At 42.7% G+C, this 25,239-nt stretch overlaps 1 protein-coding gene across 5 annotated transcripts in view; it reads left to right on the forward strand.

Moving 5' to 3' along the window:
- The first annotated feature begins 1,985 nt into the window (after positions 1–1,985).
- IGF1 (insulin like growth factor 1) overlaps positions 1,986–25,239 on the forward strand; it is a 68,709-nt gene continuing 45,455 nt past the window's right edge. For 2 of the 5 annotated variants that reach the window (XM_036251977.1, XM_036251973.1), the window contains exons 1-2: positions 1,986–2,236; positions 6,548–6,704. In XM_036251977.1, coding sequence (XP_036107870.1) covers positions 2,174–2,236; positions 6,548–6,704 — 220 coding nt within the window. In that variant the 5' untranslated portion in view covers positions 1,986–2,173. Of the gene's footprint in view, positions 2,237–3,890; positions 4,056–6,547; positions 6,705–25,239 lie in introns of those variants that run through there. The other 3 variants (XM_036251975.1, XM_036251976.1, XM_036251974.1) reach the window with 3 other exon arrangements.

Consider the following 25,239-nt stretch of genomic DNA (forward strand, 5'->3'; position numbering starts at 1 on the left):
TGGAAACAAACGCAGTCCTTTCTACCCGCGAGACAAGTGCAGCTCTTCGGTTATATGCTCGACATCATCAGAGTCGATGAGAGGAGGATGGACTTTGTCTTTCATAAAGCGGTGATCCTCAAAAGCGGAAGGAAAAAAGGTTTGGGGTAAATCAAGTCCTAAATTAAATGCATGAAGGAAAGCTCAGTAAAGGAAGTCTTGCATCGCCCTTTAAGGACAGGAATTGCCCGCACACCTGCAGATGCCCACCTGGCTATCTCTGGATGATGCATATTTGTATACTCTTCGGGTCATGGCATAGCCATTAAGACTTCCTAGCCTTGTACCCAAAGCCCCTCATGACCCGTCCCTTCTCCCCATTCTGGATTTTCAAAAGGGTTTCACTTCCCTGTCTTTCCAGATGCACTGTTCATATTTATAAACAAGCAGATGCCCACCACGTGACAATGGTGTCTTCCTCTCTGTCTCAGCCGCTTAGCCAGGAGCTCTGTGGAGCCTTGACCATGGTGCATAGAGTTGGGCATACAGTAGGCACTCACTCTATGATGCTGAATTTGTGCACCATTGAAACGGCAGAAGTCCAAAGAATGCCCACCTTTTCTTTCCAGAAGGTGCACCTCGCCACAAATTATTAACCACACAGAAGACTCCACCAAACCGAACTCCCTTCCGAAACCAGTCAGGTTTTCCTTGGAGGGTGCTCACACCTGCAAACAACTTTCTCTCCACAGGACAACACACAGACCCAGCTGGGCTTTCCAGCAGACCCCTGTTTTCAAGGGGCACATCAGTATCATGTCCCCTGACAATCACGACAGGGAAATGCAAGGCCCAAGTTACTTCCACCGTCCTGGGAAGCCACATGTGCCCGGGGAGACGTCCAGGGAAAGTGGCCTGCCTTATCTGGGCTTTTGCAACCCTCTTTCATAATCCACTTTCTTATCTACTACCTCGCAACACCGAAGAGAAATTGGTACACACTGTATTGACAAGAGATCTCTTTGACAAGAGATCAGAACTTGATTCTCAATGGCACAGGCAAGTGTACATTATAAATAACAAAACAGCTGGCTTGGACCATGTTGCCGGCCACTCATTCAGTTGAGGGATTTGAATGACATCATAACCCTTGAGAGGGTATTGCTAGCCAGCTGGTGTTATTTAGAATACACAAACATTAGAGGAAGAACACACACACGCTAACACACACAGTTTTGAGTTATGCAGAAAAATATGAACGACGGGAAAATGGGTTGCCCCTCAGGTGCCCTTCCCCTGGGGGGTGACAGGCAGCCTAGTAGAAGAAGGAAGAAAAGTGATTTTATTTTTCCAGTTGACTTTACAGCTCAGCAATGTCTTTGCCCTGTCACGGGCAAAAAGCACGAAACCGTGTCACCCTCGAGGGAGCCAGTTGCGACGCTGCTTGCCCCTTCTTAGGTTCTAGGAAATGAGATCATTCCCCTGGTTTGGCAAGTAGGACAAGGGATCACCTAGGGCTGTCGTCCAATCTAGTTAACCTCAGTCATCTCAGGGTTAAAATCGTAGGTTTTGCTTGGGTGGTCTTTCCTTCACTTCTTTTTTTTTTTTTTTTTTTAATTTTGTATTTGCTCTAGAATGTGAATTGCTTGCCCATCCCCCATGCACCCTCCTTCAATACTGATAAGGTGTATTAACAGATGTGCGTGTCTTCAAGCCCAGGAGCAAGTTAATCAGAGAACAGACCCTCATTCCCTATGGTAGCATCAGTATTTTTAATATCTGCTCACCCTGTCACTAACACACATTCTTTTAAGGGGGGGAAAAAAACGGTTCTGTGCTCTAGTTTTAAAATGCAAAGGTATGATGTTATTTGTCACCCTGCCCAAAAAAGTCCTTACTCGATAACTTTGCCAGAAGAGGGAGAGAGAGAGAAGGCAAATGTTCCCCCAGCTGTTTCCTGTCTACAGTGTCTGTGTTTTGTAGATAAATGTGAGGATTTTCTCTAAATCCCTCTTCTGTTTGCTAAATCTCACTGTCACCGCTAAATTCAGAGCAGACAGAGCCTGCGCAATGGAATAAAGTCCTCAAAATTGAAATGTGACATCGCTCTCAACATCTCCCATCTCTCTGCATTCCTTTTTGCCTCATTATTCCTGCTAACCGATTCATTTCCAGACTTTGCACTTCAGAAGCGATGGAAAAAGTCAGCGGTCTTCCAACCCAGTTATTTAAGTGCTGCTTTTGTGATTTCTTGAAGGTAAATATTTCTTACTCTTTGAAGCCATTGGGGAATTTTCTTTCAATTGTGTACTGTTTGCTTTTGCCTAGAAACGTTATTCACTTTAGAATTTGCATTGTTTTGGGACTGGGAGTTATTTATTAATTGCTGAATATGCAATTCTGTGGGATCTGAAAAAAGAGCTCCCGGAGGTGGATGCCTTTGCACAGAAATATGTGTGAGTAAAACTATTGCAAGGTACTTATGCTAAATCCTCTACTTCTGCAGGGCTTCAGTGGTGTCTTTATAGAAGCTTCCTTTTAATCCTGTCTATGGTTAAGGGCTATAGAGCGTGGATATGAACTTGGGAATCTTTTTTTTTTTTTTTTGCAGGTGCAGATGTTTAATTTTTAAGACCTTGTTCTCGTGAGTGTATGAGTGTGTGTGTGTGTGTGTGTGTGTGTGTGTGTGTAACTTGTTAGGACTTTTATTACAAGGCATGCCACATACAAAGAGTTACGTTTGAGATGATATTAAAGCTTTTAAATGTGATCTTTGGAGCTAAGGTCCCGGAACTCTCTGCATGTATGCCCAGAGAGTCCAAGTGAGAGTGAAGTTTAATTTACTCTTCCAAAAAAGAACTTGACAACTCTTGCTGACCTTGCATATTTGTGTAATTTAAACAAATGCATGCTGTCTATGGGAAGCAGAAACTTTCTAACAACTGCTTGTCCAAGTTTTCTGGTTGAAAGAGGACTTTCCCAGGCGAAGTCTGGGCTGGGGGTTCGTGTTGTAAAACTGATGTCATACTCGGTGCTGCGAAGTCTCTTTAGGTCAATTTGGCTGCCACTGTCAGTGCGTCGACTTCTCGTTTCCAATCACTGGCCCTAGTTCAAATTTCCATTCTCAGCAAAATTATATCCTTCAAGACTTGTGTTTTTCCAATTTGCAAGCACTTTTAAGCCTCTGTCACTAGTTCCCCGATGAAATTGCCTGAGGTCTCAATTCATAAAATGTCCCTGCCCCTTAGTCCAGCCTTCATTTGCTTTCAAATACTCCACCGCCAGGACTTCTCCGAGTAAGTGGCTTAGGAGTTAAGGCTCCATCCTCATCAGGCAGCTGATTCTGCTGCCCTTGAGATGCCAAGACATAGGCTGGCTACCTTGCTTTTAAAAGAAATCAAGCCCATATACGTATATGTTGTGTGGTCAGACAGCTGGGGGATTTGTCTCCCGACTCAGATGATCCTAAAAGGGGCAGTGGAGTGTTATGTCTGCCTTAATTACAAGTTTGGAAAACTGTCTGCAAATGAACTTTCCATGCTGTGCATGCTGAACTTCTCAGAAGCAGAGCTAGCAATTCGTTGTTGTTACTTTTTCCTGTCCTTTGATCAGGAAGGGGTTGGAGGGAGGTGAGTGGTCTTTCAGATGTAATTCAGGGAGTAAATGTGTCCTGTCTAGAGGCAGCATTCACAAGCTGATTGATTGTACTCTGGGTCTCAAGATATTTTCCAAGTGTTTGAGTCAGAGGGCAGAGGGGAAGGGATAGGAGTTAGGATCGCTTCTGGGGGGCGGGAGGGGGCACATACAATGGCAATTGGTGGCTTGACGGAAGGGAAAAGATTGACTCAAATCCCAGCTGTGTAATTTGCTCATTGTTTGAATGGACAAAAGGCAGTTTACCCAGACTCATAGCATACCTGCCTGGGTGTCCAAATGTAACTAGATGCTTTCACAAACCCCACCCACAAAGCTGCACATGTTTTTAAGTCCTCAGTTTTCTATTCACATCAGCCTCATAATACCCACCCTGACCTGCTGTAAAAGATCTGGAACAAACAAAAATGGTTACACCTACAGTGAGTATTTGCTTATGCCTATTGCCCTCAGATTTTGCTGGGCATTTTCATTGTAACCCAGACATCTGGAATCAATTGCTATTCCATTTATTTAAGATAAAAAGAGAGGTTTTTTTAAAATTTTGGATTTGTGGAGGATTTTTGAGGAAGAGTGCTGTGATTTTTTTTCCTTTTTTCTCTTTTCTTTCTGGTTCTTTCTTTCTTTCTCTCTATCATATCTTTCTTTTCTCTCTCTTCATTTCTTTTGTGTTTGGCAAAACAAAAGGCCAAGGAAATGATGAACATATGGGGCCACTTGTTTCAAAGTTTTAACTTCTAAACAAGTTCATTATTGTTTTCTTTTTTGGGAACATAATGTGATAAATTCTCTGAGTCTCTGTGGGTGTGCTGGACTGTTTGGTGAACTAAAGGAATATGCACTGGAGGTTCTATCTTGTTCTAGAACTATAAGTGCTGCCATTTATCTGACAATATAATTCAGCAAAAGAGGGAGAAAGAGAAAAAGCTGTAAAAAAAATCTTAACTTCTTAAATGCTAGAGATGTATATGTATTGCTGGGCTTAAATGTGTTAAAGCAGAAATAACTATTAAGATATAGTTTTGCATCTCATGATCTTATCAATCTACTAAGGCTATAAGTTGAGTGTGTTTTCTCCTGGATTCCATGAGAACTGAAGAACTTGAAGGCACCTACAATCGCAGGTGCTTGGCCTTGAGCATTAGTATAAACTCCACAAAGAAGGGAGGGGTGCAGAAATAAGATTGGTAGCAGAAGGATCCATTCTAGAACTGACACATTGACAGAGTGTGGGGTATGTTCTGGAAGAGCAATTATAGGTTGCTTTTTTGAAAAGGGCAGTGAAGACCAGTTGGGTTGGCTTTGTTGAGGTTTCCACTGGAAATATTGAAGGGGAAAAGCTCCACTAATTATTTTATCACTGAGGAAAAAAATAAGATGATGGTTGTTTTCTAGTAGTCTCGGTGGTTTGGGCTGGGGGGGAGGGGGGGAGTCCAGGACTCCAACAGAGCCCTACTGGGAAGGTGGGAGAAATGCTCAGTTGCGCCTTTACCTCCTCTTCTATTTTATGTCCATTGCTTATGATGATTTGCAAGTAGAAGGTGCTTTTCATGGTCAACTGTTTAACAAGAGTCAGGGGTTTAAGGCTCCCCCAAATCGCTGAGCTTCTGGCCACAAACGTGGAAATCTCAACTATAAAGATGGGACACACTTTGCTGCTGATGTAGAACCATGCAGGTCAGAGAGCATGGAGAACAGGGCGGGTGGTGGAAAGGCAGTGACTGAGTCTCTCTCCAGAAGTGATGGGGTCCAATGGACCTGCCATTGCGAGGAGGGTCAAAAGAGGCTCTTTTTTTTTTTTTATATCATGATAGCTTCCAGTCTAATAGGGGTCCCTCACTTAACCTTTTCTGGTGACTCTTGTAATGCTGCTGAAAGTAGACGCATCTAAGAAAGGGGAAGCTACTCATTGGGAGCCTTCCTGGAAGAAACCACCTCTTTGTGCCACAAGCAGCTATAGGAATAAGTTTAAGGACCGTCTTAGCCTTGCTTCTACTGCTTGGAGTGAGGACAGAGAGGCGAGCCACAGGAAGTCTGCCTCTGGCCGGGCTGCCACTTGGCTGGCTGTCCCTGGCTAAGGCGAGCCAACCAGGGGGCCCTCAGTATATTTTGCTATAAAATGGATCCAGTGTTACATAAGTCCCTCCAAGAGATGAAGTCAGAATTTCTATGACTTAAAAAAAAAAATCTTTTGTAAGTTTTGAGCCCAGTGCCCTGTTCACGGAAGGCACTCTCTACACGTGTTGATTTGATATTGAACTTGACACAAAGGACTTTAGAATGCAGAAAGAGTAGGACTGCTTAGCAAGAGCCCATTTCACTCCTAAACCCTCACATGTCTCCTGTTTCTGTTGTCTTACTCCCACCTGTGGTTGTGTTAACTTCTGATATCCCCCAGGTAAGAAATCTCTCTGTCTCTCTCTCTCTCAATCTCAAGTGAAAAAGAAAAAGAAAAATTCTATAATGATCTATATAGTATGTTCACAAGTCCTTTTTTAGCCACAGTGAAGTCTCTCTAATCAGTAGCTAGGGAAGGATGTTCTGGTTAATTTAATATTCCAGTCAATAATGAGTGCATGTGCCATCTGTGGATGGCCAGTCTTTAGAGAATTTAAGTAAATAAAACATATTTGGCTCCAAATCTGGACTGAGCACCATTTAGCCTTTGATCATTCAAAATGTTTAGGAACTTGTAAGAAGGATTTCAGGGAGAACTTCTCCAAGGCGCACGGTAGGAAGGGGACTGCACAGAAGAGGTGCTCCATCCAGGCCACCCTGCACGCTGCTGCCCTGTTGTGCAGGGCGGGTCTGATTCACCACAGGGATGGAATGCGGGGGTCAATGCACCGTGCCCCGCCCCCACTCCCCTTCACGGATGGGGCGGAAACGTGACCTTCCCTCTGCTTCCTCGCAGGTAAAGATGCACGTCCTGTCCTCCTCGCATCTCTTCTACCTGGCCCTGTGCTTGCTGTCCTTCTCCAGCTCCGCCACGGCTGGACCGGAGACGCTGTGCGGGGCTGAGCTGGTGGACGCGCTCCAGTTCGTGTGTGGAGACAGGGGCTTTTATTTCAGTAAGTAGCCCTCCCTCTCGGGGCTGTGTGGATTTACAACCGCAGGGAGTGTGTGAATAACTGAACGACTGCCCGTGGCTGGCGGCCATCCTCAGCCCGATTCCGCACCTTCAAGGAAGCCTAGGGTTTCAGTGGGGTTGTGGCCGGTTCTGTAGATTTCGGATGAAATTTTCCTCCTTAGCAGTTTGTCTTTTAACTGTTTCCTGATGAGCATTCCAGCAACTAGCATGCTCTTCCCTCACTATTCCATTCTCTTCCTCAAAAGGAGGGGACAGAACGACCCTCTGGGATTGAGGGTTTTGTTCTCCAAACCCTTGTGTGCACATATAAACATGTGGAAACATGTAGGCTTGTTTGAAGTTCCAGGGAATTTGGAGTAAAAGAGTGAGGTGGACTTGGAAAAAGAATTAAGGGGCACATCCCAGATGTCTCCATGCTCTGTGAAATCACCAGGAACAGAGAGAGAAGGCCAACTGCCCTCAAAGGCACGTTTGCAAATACACAGGCTCTCTCTTAAATGCAAACAGAAGTGCCAGGTTCATTTGCCCTCTATGCAAATTGGCCTTGAGTTTTAGTTATTGCCTTCCTTTGACTAGCCCTTTTTCCGAGGCCCTCCAACGACATCACCATCTGGAAAAGGGTTTCTGACCAGTGTGAGATTACATATCCCACAAGGAGGTCTCAGGTGATTAAAAAGTCTACAGTCAATATAAAGTAGAGGCCAAGTCAACACTTGCAAATAATAAACACAAACAGAAGTCAGTGCTGCCAGAGGGAACGCCTCACTTAAAGCATCCTCCTCAGAAGCACCTCTCATTGTACATTACAGAGCAGTGAAATTTAAAGCCAGATGCTCCTTCTGTATAATTCTTTGCAATTTTGGAGAGTTCCAAAAAACCAACGCTCAGGTTCTCAGTGTGCATGAATCATTCTTAGAGATTCATATCGCTCGAGTGTAGACAGCTTACCTCAGTTACCCACTAGGTTTGGAATAGCTCCTGGGATGACTCACACATTTCAAGTCTATCTCATCTTCCAGGGAAGGTGGCGTGGGGAGGGGGCTGTGGGTGAGAGTGGGTATGCGGGTGGGAGGGGTGCTGGGATAGAGGTCCATGTATATGGGTCTGGAATGGGTGGGGGGATAGGAAGGAAGAGGCTAAAAGGAGGACTGATGATTTGTACACATCATATACTTGGCAACAAATAACGTTTAAACGACTAGTGACAGAACGAGATGTGCTTTCTACTATGTGATGGGCAAGTTCCCACTCTGTTTCCAGCCAACGCTTTAATTGAGCTAATTCATCTATTTTTCTGGCAATAAAGTGATTCCGTCCAGTTCTTGGTTGCAGTGCAGATGAATGAGCTCATCAGGTGGGTTCTTTTCGAACAGCAGACTTGTTTTATGGGAGGCTAATGTGCCACATCAACATCACTCCACAACGGGTTGTCGTCATCATTCTTCTTGACTGTGCTATTGCTGATCCATATTAAAAAATGAATGCATAGTCTTCACTTATTATGCCCAAGAGAATTTTTTTTTGCCTTGATAATCCATCTGTGCAATTTCCTTTGATCCAGCTCACTAGGTGATTGCCAAGCCCGCAAGTGTCTTCTGTTGTGTGCCAGGTTAAATTGTCTTGTCCAACAGGACATGCTCCAAGATTTCCATGCACAGTGCATGGAAACTGGATCCTCTCATGACTACAAGGTTTGCATTAGATGGTGAAATGTGAGAATGGAAAGAATGATTTGGTCCCAAATAATCACGTGATACATATATATGTTCATACTATACTTAAGGGTATTGGACGACTATGATGGAAACCAACTTCAAGACACTGAAAGAATTCTTTTGTTCTGTTACTACAAAGAGCAAATTTAAGCATTGCTTTAAACTAGAAAACATTTATCTATAGCAACTCTTGATGTTTAGAGTATGACTTTGAGGAGGAAGAGGTTTTATAAATTGTGTATTATTATCATCAGTATTGTCATTGAGAGTCTGTGTTTCATAAGTTTTGTCTTATAACATTTCCATGACTTAATTTAACTCCTTTCCCTGACGTAGACCCCTATGCACAAAAGTATTCTTGTTAACTTTCTAGTCAACTGGATGATCCTGTTTGCCTAAGAGAAGTTGGCCCCTTTAAATTCTTCAGTTCAAAACACAGCTAGAGCATCTGCTCTGTGGAAGACACTCTACTAGTCACTGATAAGATGACAAAATGAATGAGAGAGGTTGACTTTGATGTCAAGGACCTCACAGTCTAGTTGCTATTTGGGAGGTTAAAAATAAAGCACATACGTATTATCAAGTCTCATAAGAGAAAAATAACCATGGGAGATTAGATTATAGTCATTTACGCTTTACCTGAATATTTTGTACCATTTTTGAAATCACCTACCCAGGATTTACCCCTCAATGGGCTCCTTGATGCCAAGTGCTATATTTATTTACCATTAAATCCCAGTACCTTGCTCAATGCCTGGCTGCTATAGTAGAGGCTTATGTTTGATTGAGTTTAATTGAATCCAGTTGAATGAAATAGAATTTCTTGTATGGAATCTTAGTCTTCAACACCATAAAAAATTAGGTTTGTCAAGCACTTTGGACAATTCTTCTCACCTCATATATGCACAGCTATTTGATAAAAAAAAATTTCTTTTCTTTTCTTTTTTAATGAATACAGTATATACTAACAAACCTAGGGCTGCATGCTACACTGATGGTCTGGTTTTGTGTCTGAGCCAATTATTCTTATAGACATTAACTGTTGTCAGAAAATTGTATTGAGTTACCTTTTCGTCCCCTGAGATGTACTATGTGTGGAGAAGTCAGCTCTAAGCATTTATAGGCTTTGAAATCCTTATTAGAGCAAAGAAATCTCTACCTCCAACCCTGTCAATGGACTCTTATTACACTTTTACCCTTATTTTCAAAGTTCTATTGTGGCCTTTTATTTTAAGCTGCTTAAAATCCAATTTTGAAAGTATAGATTTTTTTTTTTTAATAGGAGGAGGCAGATTTCAATCTTAGTTTGAAATGCGAATATCTAACAGAAAATTGCCCTCTATATCTATCTTTTTATGTTGGGCCAGAATGTTTAACAAGGATAGCTTTTTGTTTGATTTTTCTAACCTTATTAGAAACACAACTGAATAAAATTTTTCTGCCATGCTTATTTTGTATAGATCGACCCAGTGTTGTGAATGAGCTCATAGTTCTCTACAAGCCCACGTTCCACTAGAACACAGTGGAAAGCTTCCGTCTAGATGATCTTTTCTGTGAACGTCTTCCCAGCATAAGTGAAACACTTCCTCTATAATTAATGCAGCTTCCCCAGACATTCTCTGAAATGAAAGTCCCAGCGAAGAGCTAATTACTCATTCTTCCCTATGCATCCCAGTGAGAGAGCGTATCAACCAGTCTCGTGTGCTTCTAGTCCTATGAGAAAAATGGTGGCTTAATGGAGGTGGCAATCGGGAAAGAGCTAGCTATTATCTTACCAGATTGATGGAGCTCTCACAGAGGGGGGCTGGTTATAACTTCGTTTTATGTGAAACTGTAAGAGGAAAGGAGCTTCAAGAGAAACAGGAGACATGAGCTTACTATAGATATAATTTTTTGACAGCCATTAACCATTTTAACGTGCGCCTCAAGGGCTTGTGGAATTTCTCTCCTTGGAGACACTTAAAAAATTGATGGACAACCAACCGTCTTCGATGGTTTCAATTAAAAGCAACCAAAGAAAGTGAGTTTCTAGGGTCCTTTTGAGTTTTAAGAGTCTATAAACAATCCCTTAAATAAATTGTATATGCTTTACCTCGGCGGTCTGGAAAAAGGGAGAAGTAAATCAATTAGAAAAGAAAGTTGGATACCCTGTCAGCTACTCCAGATTTATAGCTTTTATAAAACTTACCTCCAATGCATAGTTATTAAGAACAGGTCTGAATAAATAAATAGCATTCTTTGCGTGTTAACACATAACTGTTTGTAGAGTTTAAGTAAAATTTTGCCATGAATTTCATTGTTATTGATTGAAACAACCTTCTTAGATCTAGGTTATTATTATTAACTCAAGCTTCTTTCATTTGAAATACTGTGCTCAGAAAACTGCTCCCAGACCTGTCATTCATTAGCTGTATGACTTTGGCAAACATTTAAACTTCCTGGGCTGAAATGTCCTTGTCTATAAAACAAGGAGATTTTGTTAAAGTAAATGACCTCTTCTAACTGTAACAGACTCATAGTCTGGGTTGTAATTAACCAAGATTTGGCGCTATTCAAGAAGGGAGTATGTTGGATTTAAGTAGTGACCAAAGAATCTTTAATCTCTTTTGTCCTCATTACATAGACTCTGTTTGTCCCCAAAGACAGAGTATACCTACTTAAAGAAAAAGAAGCCACTTTCTTTGTTATGTTTTGTTTTAAGGTGGGTTTTAACCTTTCAGAGATGGACTAGAAGCTCCATCAAGATAAAAGACATACAGGCCACCTGGCCAAAGGAGCACACACCTTATGGAAAACAGATTTCCATTTTTCCTTGCTAGGAAGGACCAATGGACAGTTCTCATCTACATTTTCTCATTCTCTTGGACATGACGGGGACAAGTGAGGTCAGGTTCTAGCTGGCCTGTATTAAATTAGAGGAGGCAAATAAGAATCTGTAGCCTTCTAAACCATGACCAAACGCCTTTCCCCAGTCTATTGATTTTGCCTTTTCAATTAAGACTGCACAATTTGGGGCATTCAAAGATATAGTCATTCACTATCATTAGCATTGCTTGGAGTGGGGTGGGATTTAAGCTGTGCCATTGGTATTCTTTGGCTTGGTACCTCTTAGCCCACCAGCCATGCAATTGTATTACAGCTGGTCAAAGTTAGGGGCATGGTCACCGGCTATGGAAAAGCTTTTCTCTTTCAAACTAATTGGCTCATGTGGGGGTTGACCTTAATGCCCTGACCTCCTCATGTTTACCACTAAGCTAATAAGCCACAGATATTCTTAAAGAAAAACAATGGTTTATATTGACCCTAAGTACTTGCTACTACTCTTTAAATATGTTTAACAGGACCAAGGGACCACTAAGAATGTCACGGTTTCTATACAAAATTAGAAAATAATTTCTATTTTTCTGACATTTCGATGCTTTTAAGACCATCTCCTCCCTAATATAAAATTATAAGAAGCAAAAGAGTAAAGGGATCAAGACCAACAGCATGGTCTCTATTGTCAAGAATCCAGGGTTTGAATGCCACTTCTGCAACTTATTTGGGGGTTCCCTTGAACAAATTACTTAACCCCCTGTGCTTCAATTTCCACATCTGTAAAATGGAACCTGCCTCATAGAACTGGTCTAAGGGTTAAATGAGTTAATACATTAGAACATATTAACTTAGAATTTTTCCTGGCACACGGTAAGCACCATACACATGTTAGCTATTATACTTATTTATTCTGTTCTGGGATTAGTTGCAGAGTCTGCTGCAAAGGTTGAGGTATCTGAAGAGCCAATTTATTATACACTCATTTTCTCTTTTTAGGGGCAGCTTATGAAAGCTGTTATTAGAAGTAACAGTTAGAGAGTAGGGTCACTAACAAGAAGAATGTCTTATGTTTGACTGGTGTATTTATTTTGTCAAAACCCAGTAGTATCAGCTCTCTTACTTTGTCTATACCCCAGTCTTAGAAGGCAAAAATTATTGCTTCATTGCACAAATGAGAAATGTGAGACACTGATAGTCTGTGACTTACTCACTGGATGGGTCCAGAACCAAAGTCAAGGTCTCTTGTCTCCAGAAAGCATGTTCATCTGGCCAGTCACATTGTTTAGAGGCCTGAAGTGTAGCAAAGGGAGCTGCTTCCAAAACCGCAGTCCTCTTCTGAGAAATACGGACCAAGAACCCCGGGTGACTCGTTGACTTTGATCCCTTCTTTGAAAGGAGGTATGAGAGAAATATCCATGTAATTTCACCTTCTAGGAAAATTTAGGAAAGAATAATGGAATTTCCTCAAGGTACACGAGAAAAGTCTTTTTGATGAGAGGCTGCTATTGTACAAGAGCCTTCACAGACCAGATTCTGGGACCCCACTCAGACAGAATTCTACAGTCCACCTGTGGGTACCAGGATACGCAATACGATCTGGGGGAGCCCCTCCTCAGGCCAACTTCAAGTTTTCCTCTTCCTGTGCCAGCAAACCTCAACTCTTTATTCTTTACAACTATTAGTTCTGTTGGTTCTTCTCAAAGACCTACCGAAGGAGGGCTGTTTATTTGGATCAAGGGCCTTTCTCTGGGTGCTATTGGGGAGGGGGTAAGGGAGATGTGGTCACAGGCACTATCTTCTTCATGGTGTACCAGGCAGAAGGACACTTCCCCATCCTGACCACAAAATGAGTAATGGGAGCAGCCAGGGCTTTGGATGCACGGCTTCCACCTGCGTGAGTACCACTCAGCCCATTGTTTGAGGACCACTGGTACTGGAATGTCTCATACCTTCAATGGCTGGTAGGTTAGACATTTTGGATCCAAAAGAGACTGTTGGCGTTCTTCAAATTCTCTGGGCCTTCCTATACCTTGTCCAGACACGTGCACCATGCCAGCGAGCCTCAGGGTCTCAGGGAACGACCCGCCTCATCCCTCTAGCAACCTTCTTTCTGATTTCACACCCACACCCAAGGATCAGACACACTGAAAACAGGCACAAGCTCTCCCAAGGAGTTTTCTCATTGTTCTCAACAACGGGCTGCAAAGCCCCTGCTCTTTTATGCAGCCAGATGTCTCTAACAACCATGGTGGCAAAAACTCATTCTGCACTGAGCTGCTGCCCTGGCCAAGTTCCACCCTACACCTCTCAGAGAAACATCCGCGGGCTCTGACATCACCAAACATTACTTTGCGTTGCCTGGAAAGTTCAAATCCTCAGGCCTTATTAGCTGTTGGAGGAAGGAGATGACAACACAGCATTTTGTTTGTCTTTATCTATATGCGAGATCATGTTTAAAACATCGCAAAGAGCTGTTATTTGACATGCAGTTCCTTAACTACAGCAAGCTGTATGCCTATTTAATGCATTGTTTAGTCTCACATTGGCTAAAGCCACTTAAAGAAGCACTTGGCAAGCTCTGGCTTTTCATTCTTGGCATAGCTGCCCCTCTTACTTTTTCACTGAACCTTGAATACCAAGAAAAACCCTTCACTCACTTTGCATCTGGCATGTTGCTTTATGCAATTGGCCAGAACTTTTGCACATGGCCCTCTGCGTTTGTCCTGCGGTAATTGATGGCTTTGCAATAATTGATCAGCAGCAGCATGGACACAAAGAAATTGTGCAACCAGCAGAGACCACATGGTCTTTTAAATGAAAACTTTTTAGGTTAAATGTTCAGGCATTCTGCAGGGATAAGGCTTTATATGTACCCCCACCCCGCCCAAAGTGCACGGTGAAGACCCTCAAGAACCTGATTATTGATTAAGTATACATCTCCGTAATATCTCCCTCCTAAAACTACCTCATTGCTCAAAAGAAGCAAAATGGAAAACTGCTATAAGCTTGAAAGCCTTTGAAAAGTAACCTAGTCAAACACCAAGAACAAACTCAGAGAGAAGTGACGTATCCAAGGTCACACTGCTAACTAGTGGCCAAGGCAGAAAGAGGTATTGCTGATTCTGATTCCAATGCAGTGTTCTGCCTTTAGTAGCAATGAACCATGCCTACATCAGAATGTCACCTGGTAAGGTAAAATGACCAGGGGAGGCCTCCAATCAAGCTCATCCAAATGAATATAGGTCTTGGTGGCACTCTCATTTCAATAAACTCACCTGAGACTTAACGCTTTGGTTCCTGGGCTGTAGAACTTCGTGCAAACTGAAGTGATTCTGTGCCTGCTACCTATACAGTGCCCAAAACCTCAGCTGTGCTGCGGGCATTCCAAGTCCACTTAAGGTCATCACTTAGACTATTATTGTATATTATACTATTCTGACTCTTTGGTCACTCTCTCCAATGTCAACTTGGGTAGACTGCTTTGGAATGACTTAGCAAAGCTGTGCTCCTGGAAAATCTGAAACAGTCTGACGAGTTGTTGGATCAGCTTTTTTTTTTTTTTTTTTTTTTTTCTGGAGATTTCTCCGACAGCCCCCAAGCCAAAAGAAATTTACACCTGATTTTTTTTTTTTTTTCCAGTCCTCCAAGCAAATCCTCTCTGAATCTCTTTGGGCTTTCTTCCTCCATCTGTGGTCTTTAAGAGCATAGAGAGGCTGTCAGAAGGGTCTTTTGAAATTTTGAAAATGTGTCAGTCAGAGTCCGTTGTGTGACTGTTGCTGGGAAGATGGTGCCACCCCTGTGCCATTTACCCTGATCAAATGGGTCTTTCATCAGAGGGAAGCGGTTAAGAAAGTCTGCCCTGAGCCAACCCACAGGCAGCCAGAGCCTGACTATCTTTGAAACTGGGGAAAGGGGCACCAAGAGTTAGAACTGTAGATTAAAAAGATTTGGGGACACTAGATTTCAGCCCCCTTGTGTCTCCTTTCTCCCTGCCCCCGGCTTCAGCCCCTTCGGAAGACCAAGTGGCGTGTTTTAAAAATCTACTTCGTTTTCCAACTCCCTCACTCCCCTCCCCCTCCCCCCCGCAGTGCCACTGGCAACAGTTTCTCAACCTCAACACTATTGACATTTGAGGACAGATGGTTTTTGCTGGGGGAGGGGGGTTGTCCTGTGCCTTTTGGGATGTTTAGCACCAAACTTGGCTTCTGCCCTCTAGACGCCGGGAGAGTCCCCTCTTCCCAGTCTAGACAATCAAAAATGCCTCCAGACATTGCCAAACGTCCCTGGGTTGGGGAGGGAGGGAGCAAGCACCCCTCATTGAGAACTACTGGACTAGAGACGTCTCTAGAAGAGAAGTGACTGGAGATATGGGAAGCCATGAGTGAACGGAACACACAAAGGACCGGTCACTGGTTAATCAGGAGTCTGTGGGCCATGGCCCAGAGTAAGCAATGGGAGGGGTGACTGTGGTTTTGCAAGCTGTTCTCTGAAAATGGAAGGCTCTTCCTACGGGCTAAATACAAGGTGTTTGCAGGCCCTCCCTTTCGCCTTCGTGCTATAAAGTCATTTATGTTAGTGACAGCAGGAGAAGGAGACAGACATGGTACAGAGCAAAGCTGTGTGCTCAGAAGTTTGTGGCCATCTGGAACGAACGAGAAGAAAGCTGGTTACCTTTGTGACCTCAATGTCTGTGGCCATTCTCTTCCCGGTCGTATAATAAACCCTCAGTTTTTCACCAGTGAAAACGCCTGGTTCAGAGATAGTGGCCACCATTCTTCTCCTCCCTTCTTGTGCCTTTCCTGTCTGAATAGCACCACAGTTGTTTTATGGCCCATAAACAGCCCCAGCGGAAAGCAGAAAGAGAAGATCAATGAAGTATTCATTTAGAAATCAGAAGCTGCATGTGTGGGCCTCACCCAGCTCCCCTGCTTAGCAGTGTTACGGCCTTGGAGAAGTCATTTAATATCCTCGGGCCTTACACTCCTCATTAGTAAAATCGGAGTGAAACTATTACACTCAGGCTCACCTATTGAATGGCTCTGGGCACTGGCAGGGCCAACCCTATGTGTACTATTAATGGATCTAATCGAATACTTTGCCTTGTTCCTCTAATCACCATCCACAAATTAATTCAGTAGTTTGATGTCAACTATTCATGACATTGACCCATTGGTTCAATGGTTCTACAATAGTTGCAATCTAGAAAAGTTAATTTGGCAGTGTATCTTCTCAACCTTATTAATGACAAAGAAAAACACGTTGGTCTCTCCTATTCAGTTATCACTTTGCATTTAGACCACCCAAGAGTTAATTAATGGAGCTTCAGAATGTATTTCTTCCTTGAAGGAAGCAGAAAAAAGATGGGGCCTATGACTGGACCACACTGCGTGAGCCTGCTTAAAGGGTTTGTCTCCCTGAGGTGGGTAGGCAGCCACTGAGGAATCATACTCATAGGCAAAAGATTTCTATTCTCCCAACTCAGCTCTTGGTGATTTCTGCTTAACCTCAAAAACCAGTGTTCAGCAGAAGGAATGTACTCACTAATCAGAAAAGTATCTTTGCACTCTCAAAGATACTTCCTTATCACAGCCTGATTATAGGGAAATTGGATTTTTTTGTATAAGCATGGCTTTGATGAAATCAAAATTGTGAGTTTTATCACCATGTGGACTAGTGACCATGTGGCTCTATCTCAGAGGCAACGCATCCAACAGTTCCTGGAGACACAGCGTCTGAGGTAGCTAAGACACTTCAGAACCGCACAAATGCCTGTTGCTGCCGGTGGGAATTTTCATCCTTTCTATGCTGAGCTCTTTCAGGAAAAGAAACTAAGTTGTAAAAGTTTTTCTCTGTCCTCCACAGCATCCAGCAGTGGGCATTTAATAAAACTCCTTCACTTGATGTTGGAAAAGTCATTCCAAAAGCTATTTTCTTCTACCCGTCTCCAGAGTAGACCCCGTGCCTTTCCATTTGCTATTGCCACCATTGTGCCTTTGAGTGAAGGTATCAATTTAAAAAGTCTATTAGACTTGAGGTGTCATCTCCTGAAATCCCTTCATGGTTGCTCCAATGAAACTTCTCCTAGATCAATATAGTTAGCTAATTCTAGTAACAGATAGTTTTCAAGGGCTGCCACAGAAGACTTCACACGTAGGTTCCACCTATGACAATGGTTATGAAAAAAGAACCTCCATGCCATTCCTCCGTCTTATTTCATCTGAGGTACTCATATTGAAAGGAGCAGGGGTGGTCAAGGGAAGGTGCTCAACAAATGGTACATCCCTGGTGAACAAGCTCAAGGCGTGTATAACAGCTGGAGCACCAGCCCTCAGAGAACACTACAAGTATTGCTCAGTTTCTAGTTGCCAGAGCATAATTGAAGACTTGGAGAGTTAGAAAGAACCATATAGAGCAATCTGGTCCACTGCTCTCACTTCCCAGATGAGGGAAAGCCACGTCCAGAAAAAACACGATGTGCATGAGGTCACAAAGCATGCTGCTGGGAAAGCCAGGACTGCAATTCAGTCACTTCATTCTCGGTCTAGAACTCTTCGCACGGTAGAACACTTTGAACTTAACCTTAAAACTCATGTGAAGGTAGCACTAGCCATCATAGTCCATAAATACACAGGGAACTGCTATAACAGTCTTCTGGTGTAACCCATCGGAACAGTCTTTGACAGCTCAAGCCCTTAACCATTCATATGAACTTGTTTCCAATTTCTACTGCCCATTGAGTAACATCGTGAAGTCCAAATCTGATCGCCCTGACTATAGGACTATGGATAGTCATAGATCTTAGTAATTTGATGGAGTGGAAGCTTAAAAAAAAAAAAAAGTAATGAGCTAATTAATTTTGAAAGATCATTTGAATTTGAAATCATGTCAGCTGGTTGACAGGTTTATGCATTTTCTATTGCATGTGAAGTCAGATGCTACCCAAAACAAAAGGTACTGTCGATGCATTAATTCTGTCTCCACACATTCCTGACTTGCTAGTCTTCCATGAAGGTCTTCCATGAAGAAGCTTAAATTTTCCTACGTATTTTGAGTTTTATGTTTCTTTCCATTAAAGTTTCCAGCCGTTCATAGACATATTTAGTTTGGCAGGAGGTGGTGGTGACTCATAGAAAGAAGAAATTTGAAAGCAAAGCTACTGAAAATGGATCTAATTTCTTTTTTGGGGGTAATTTGGGAGCAAGCGATTGATAATTTGTCTAATTTTTCCTGGTTTCATCAGCTGCCATACTGCCAAATATTTGTTCCATATGGATGCTTTGTTATTCCTGAAACATATAACACATTTCAGCTGCAACTGTATATAATATGGTCAAAGGGTAAGACTATTGTTGGCTCATTTTCTCATTGTTTTTGGCTGGACACCCTCAATCAATGGGTATTGAGTGAAAATACAGGATCATATTGAAACCATTTTCAGCATGTTCCTTCCTATGGATCCAACTCTTATGCTGTGAGTCTGTCAAGCCCAGCAAATGTTCCCTATTACAGGGATGAGTATGTTTTCAGCATAGACGCGACTGCCAGCTAATTGCATTCATCTTACAACTTCTCTCTCAGCTTGATGTAGGGATGATTTTGGCTCTCCATAGATTCCTTCTTTTTTAGCTGATTCTTGTCTCCCACTGTGGAACAGATATTTGGGGGTGGATTCTGAGGCGATCCATGACATACTCATACAATAGGCATAATTTCAGGCTTACCTTCAGAAAGACAGTCTGTGGGCCCTGAGTCATAGGAATCATAAGACTTGTAAAAGGTATTAGTGCCACAAATCTGGCTGGCATTTCTGTAGATTACCGGTGCTTTGCATGCAATTATGGAAATCCATGCCAGAGAAGCCAGACAAGAGTCCAGTAACATTGCACACAAACGCCATGATGTGTAAGCTAAAGACACAGAAGGACTTCTGGATGCTCCTGAGGGACACAGTGAACACTTGGCATCTTAAAGTCATTCAGCAAGTGATTGGTTTCAATCAATATACATTATTTTGATGCCCTACTCAATCAAAAGCAGCAATAATAATAAAGAACAGCATCTATCTCTTAGAAAAAAGCTGGATTTCACTGAAGGCCATGGAAAGTGTTTTGGGGTAAGAAATAACCTCTTGTTTATAAGGGGAAATTTAGTTTGATTAACAAATGTTCTCAGGGACACACAGCAACGTAACATGGTAAAACTAAAGACAGATCTAGAGCCTTGCTAGTTAAAGCAACCTGAGAGCTTGTAAGAAGTGTAGAATAAAGGTCCAACCCTGGACTAATTAATACAAAAACTTCATTTTAACCAGCTACCCAGAAGACTAGCATGCAAGTTAGGGGTTGAGGATATCTGGTCTAGGGAGTCATAGGAAATAACAGGTACCTGTTGATTGGTGAGTCCACCCATTAAGAAAAGGCAAAATAGTCGAGGCTGAACTTTCACTGACGATTTGAAAAATGTTGGGGCCAAACGTGCTTGTGGTCGTTAGCAATATAGATGCTGATTCAACTGTATCAAGTCCCAATTCTCTCAAGTTGGTGGAGCCACTGCTCCAAGGATAACCCCACAGCCTGACCTTCTGTGAACTGAAAATTGGAACTCCTAATTGCTGTGGCTGCAATTTCCAAACCCATCACTGGGGCCAGAAACTGCGATCCAGTCCTTAAGATCTTGCCAGTTTCTTTTTCAATAGTTACTTTTTTTTTTAAGAATAGCCAAGCCAGAGTCTTTAATTTTTTTTTTTTTCCTAGTTGCATTGAGTGGACAAATGTGTGTTTTACTCCCACCAAGTCGCTTCCTTTGTCATGCTCAGCCAGGTTCTAATATTATTTCTTATGGCCCTGAGCTGATCAGCTGCATCAGGGTTGCTATCGGGATGTAAAAGAAATGGTTTTAAGCTCAGAAAAGTGGGTTTCTGTCACCTATCGGAAGGTGAAGGGTAAACTTTGAAACTGTTTCTCAAAGAGCTGGCTGACGCCCAAGTGGAAGCCTGCCCTAGACCTGTTCTGAACTCAGCCTGAGCCCATTCGTGACGGTCACGTCATCTGAAGGACACGGCTTCAGAAAGACATTATCCCAACATCGGACAGCTAAGAGGGACAGAAGTCCAGTTTGTGAGGTCTATTCCTGAAATGACATTAGAAAAAGGGAGGACTTGGAACTTGGGAATTAGGGAATCTTGAATTTACTCAGGGCTTTACCACTAAATAACCTGATAAATTTGGAAATTAGTCCCTTAGGTCACAAAGCCTGTTTCCATGTGAACACTGATATTAAGACAGAGCAAGACATTCCACTTCTGAAGCGGGATCATTGTGGTCTCTTTTTATCATTTTTCAGGGGAAAAGAAATAAATCACAGATATAGTTTTTACTTTTTTTCGCAGACATTCTTCTTAAACTTAAGCACCTGCCGCCTCTTGATGGTGTTCAACTCTAGGATGAGGTGATATTGGGCTTACCTCACAATTATATATTTAATTTGTTAAGACTTAATCCATAGCATTTTAATACAAAACTATCCCATACTCCTTAGTACCCTACCCATCTGAAAGAATGTTGACAAGGTAAGACCTTTTTCAGAGGTAACATTTAATGTTGTTTCATAGAAATCTCTAAAATTCTTTTTAAAATTTGACTGGAAAGGTAGCTTATTCTATGTTTCTTTATTATCATTCTACTTTTATTACCTTTGCTCAGTGCTTTAGTAAAATGTATGAAAGTAAATTCATAGCACCAACCAACTTAATTATAGCATCATCGGCTGGGTACCTGCTCTGTGCTAAGCAGTACAAGGGAGGTTTTGTGATAGCATGTGAGGACCCATTAAATGTCAATCATAAAGCCCAAGCTTGAGTCGGATAGGAATATTTCACCCCTATATTATTCCAGTCCACACCACTCACTGAGTGCCTCTGGGTAGCAAAACATGATGAAAGGAATGTGTAAAAGATAACCCCTACCCTCATGGAGTTAATATGCCAGAGCAGATGTCACAAAATAATGCCAGATCTCCCCCCCCCCCCCCGAATTTAGCCCACAGACATGTCTTGTTTGGTCAACTCAATATATATATATTTTTTTAATTTTGCAATTGTAAAAATCAAGAGATTTTCGCCCAGCCAGAGTGGCTCAGTTGTTTGAGCATCATCCTGTGCACCAAAAGTTTGCCAGTTCGATTCCTGGTCAGGGCACATGCCTGGGTTGTGGGTTTGATCCCCAGTTGAGGTGTTAATAGAAGGCAACCGATAGTTGTTTCTCTCTCGCATTGATGTTCCTCTCTCTCTCTCTCTCTCTCTCTCTCTCTCTCTCTCTCTCTCTCTCTCTCTTCTTCTTCTTCTTCTTCTTCTTCTTCTTCTTCTTCTTCTTCTTCTTCTTCTTCTTCTTCTTCTTCTCCTCCTCCTCCTCCTTCTCCTTCTTCTTCTTCTCCCCCCTAAGCATGTCCTTGAGTGAGGATTTTTTTTAAATGAAGAGATTTTAAATGAAACAGTAACAGCTTCTCTTAAAAAACTGGCTGACCTAGGTGATCTAGCATTGCTGGCCAGGATTCTTGAGTGGCAGGTTTTGGTTGGAGCCTTTTAGGCAGGATATGTGCTCCTCAGCTCATCATAGTGCCTTACAGGCTTGTTTTATTCATCAATATACCCACCTGACCTAAGCGTAGATTGACCTATGCTACCCCTGCCCCAGATATGCAAGAGCTCTCTGGATAGTAACCATGCACTTTTCTCTTTTATTCAGTTCAAAACTCTTGTATTGCTATCACCCAGGCACTAGACTAGCCACTGCTGTTTCATATGAAGAAGACACAGAATTTATCATTAAGGCATTTCATAGCTCTCTTCAAACATAACAAGTATACAGCTCAGATAGAATTTCAAAGACAATCAAGTCCTCTTAGGGAACAAAGAACCCAAATCTGAAAAACCAAACATTCAATAATTTAGAGATGATCAAAGGCTTATTTCTTCAAGAGCAAGTGGAGTTTTTGGCCAGCGACCTCGTGAAGCAAGAAAGGTCAGGTTCCCAGCCAACGCAATGGACAAGTTACACAATAACTCGGGGTGTTTAGGACAGTGGAGACCATCAAACTCCACTTTTCAGACCCAGCAAGTTGCATTACTGTAGTTTGTTTTGCACCAAGATCCGGAACAGCCGTACCCAGTTCACTCGAAGATGACATATTTCCCCCTCCATCCCCATCCCCATCCCCATCCCCATCCCCTTCCCCATCCCCTTCCCCATCCCCATCCCCTTCCCCATCCCCTTCCCCATCCCCATCCCCATCCCCATCCCTCCCCATCCCCATCCCCATCCCCATTCCCATTTAGGTCCCTTCATTGCTCACCAGAACTATTGCAACAGCCTCCTCCGTGGTTGCTCTAACACTGCTTGACACCAGCCATCCCACCCATGAAATTAATCTTTCTAAAGCACAATTCTAATCACTTTATCCCATTTCTAAACAGTGACCATCCGTGGCTAAGTAGACGGAATCCAAACTCCCCAAGCTGACGTTCAGGCATTTTATCTGAGGCTTCTCTCTAGCTCTCCAGTTGTATTTCCTCGTGTGTTTTTTTTAAGCAAAACTCGCCAACTGTCCGTCTGTAAGTCATGTCTAATCTTCGGAAGTATTTTGTTCGGCAAATATAGTGTTTTGATAGAACTTTAAATTGTCTATCAATACTTACTAAAGTATTCTCCCCTCTAGACTGGCACATGCTTCACCCAAATCCCCACCACTCAATGAGCTTACTCCTGCCCACTTGACTTCTTTATGTGATTTGCTGGGTTCTGAGAGGCATTTGAGTTTACAGATGCCCCCTGTGTATTCCCACATCCAGCCCAGATGACTTACGACCACATGTTTTATTTCCCTGGGCTTCCCTTCTGTTCTTCTCTCAAATGTCACCTCCTCTGTAAAATCTCCTACTAAATGTCAACTTTCCTCTGAATAGCAATTATATTATTCTTACAGCACTTATCGTCTATTTTATATTGTGCTTTTTAGGTGAGTGTTCATGTTTTATACCATCTGGTGGACTATAAACTCCTCGAAGATGAGGACTGCTTTATTAATGTCTGTAAGATCCCACATATTCCTTGCACACAGCATGGTCAGTGTCTGCATGGGATGAATTGTTATCCATTCTTCTTTGGCTGTCCAGGACTAGATTAGTTGTGTGTATCCCTAAGAAGGCAATAACTCATTTGAAATGCAGACGTAGCTGAGTCGGAAGGCCCCCGTGGACTTTTAGGCATTTCAAGTAGAGAGTGAGAAATGCCATGTCTAAAGGAAACTACTGCGGAAATTCAGGTAAACAGAACATGATTCTTTTTCTTGGAAGCTGGCTGGGACCTTCCAATTAATTCACTATCGCGTGTCTCATGAGGAACATCAGCAAACCCTTCAGTATGCTCAAGTAGTGTCAGAATTACAGTCAATGCATTCCTGGGGCCCCGCTGAAACAGTGAACTGAGCCAGGTAGAGAGCTCCAATACCCTGGAAAAAAATGAAACACAGAGAGCTCGGCACCCTGCATTAGAAAGGACCATTTCTAAAGGCACCGGATACCCGGAAAAGCGCTCTCACCCCTGTTTGCCCAGCAGAAGGGCTGTCAACACCTTGCAAGGCTATGGCATTTAAACTCAGTGGCTCCAGAACTGGATGCAACTTAATGGATTTTGATCACAATGAACCAGTTGTAAAACATGGGCTAACAAGAAGAAAGTCACTCTTCGAAAATGCACTTCCATTCAGTGACATTTTATGGACTACCGTGTACCCAGGGTAGTTCTAAAAAATCAAGAGAAAGCTAGCATAAGAAAGCCAGTGCAGACAACAAATATTAATGATCACCTACCATGTTTTCACCATGTAACTTGAAAGCCTGCCCTGAGGTGATCTCCAGTCTGGTTAAGAATGCACCCTCACCCATACAGAGGAATTATCATCTGAGTTAACTGATAACATTAAAATAATAATGTATAAAAAAGGCATTCTTTCTTTCTATTCCTCCCACATGGAAGGTCTCAAAACATGCTTACTGAATTTCCAAAAAAATATACCAAAAATTTTCATTCTTTCCCCCTATATCCAGCCTTGTGAGGTTATCCATTGATGCTGAAGAGTCAGGTGAAATTTGTCACTTTCATGCACCCTCTGTTCTCCTGGGTGCTAGACTCAGTAGGGGTATAGATGTGCTCTGTCACCTGACAGAGACCAGAAATACTGAGTGAACAAGATCTTTGGACTTTGAGCTGATGGAAAGTCTGTGAAAGAATTCCTCCTTTTGTCAAGCTGCCTGGCCAATCTTTCCAACTCAAGTTCAATTTCACATCCAAATCCTGCCTGGAGTCATGAAATTCCCCTCCCACCCAAGCCTCTGTATCCCCCGCTCAGGTGGGATCGATGCAGGGAACACGGGCATTATTGGTACCTTTCCTTCCAGGGCAAGGATTCTTCAAAACAGAGATGTTTCCAAGTTAAACAGAAAGCTAACTGTGAGCTTGATTGGGTATATTTGAATAATATTTATTTTGTTACCAAACAGGTAATGTTAGGAATCTGAAAGAGCTCTGAATATGAGGTGAGGAGACCTGAACACCCTAAGGAGACCTGGCTTTGTGGGTTACAAGTTCCGTGCCTGTGGGCAATTCTCTGGCTTGGCAGATGGGTACCATCAGCCCTGCCCTGCCTCCCAGAAGGGTGTTTTTCTGTGTATCAGGTGAGATAATACCTATGGAGTCATCACAAAATTCTCAGGGAATCGAGGCTGGCTACAGGTTTCTAGAGATGATTTGAGGTGTTGTTCGAATTGAAGGGCACTAGGGCAGGGCCCATGCTGAAGTTGCAAGTGGGTTAGCCGAGACAGCATCCATGCCTCTTTCTGCAGGGATCGGGGGACGGCCATTCTTCTGGGGGTCTGAAATTACAAGGCAAAAGTAGATGCAGCTGTATTGTTGGTCAGTGCTTTCCCGT

Source organism: Molossus molossus, unplaced genomic scaffold, assembly GCF_014108415.1.
Source record: "Molossus molossus isolate mMolMol1 unplaced genomic scaffold, mMolMol1.p scaffold_m16_p_10, whole genome shotgun sequence".
Lineage (NCBI taxonomy): Eukaryota > Metazoa > Chordata > Mammalia > Chiroptera > Molossidae > Molossus > Molossus molossus.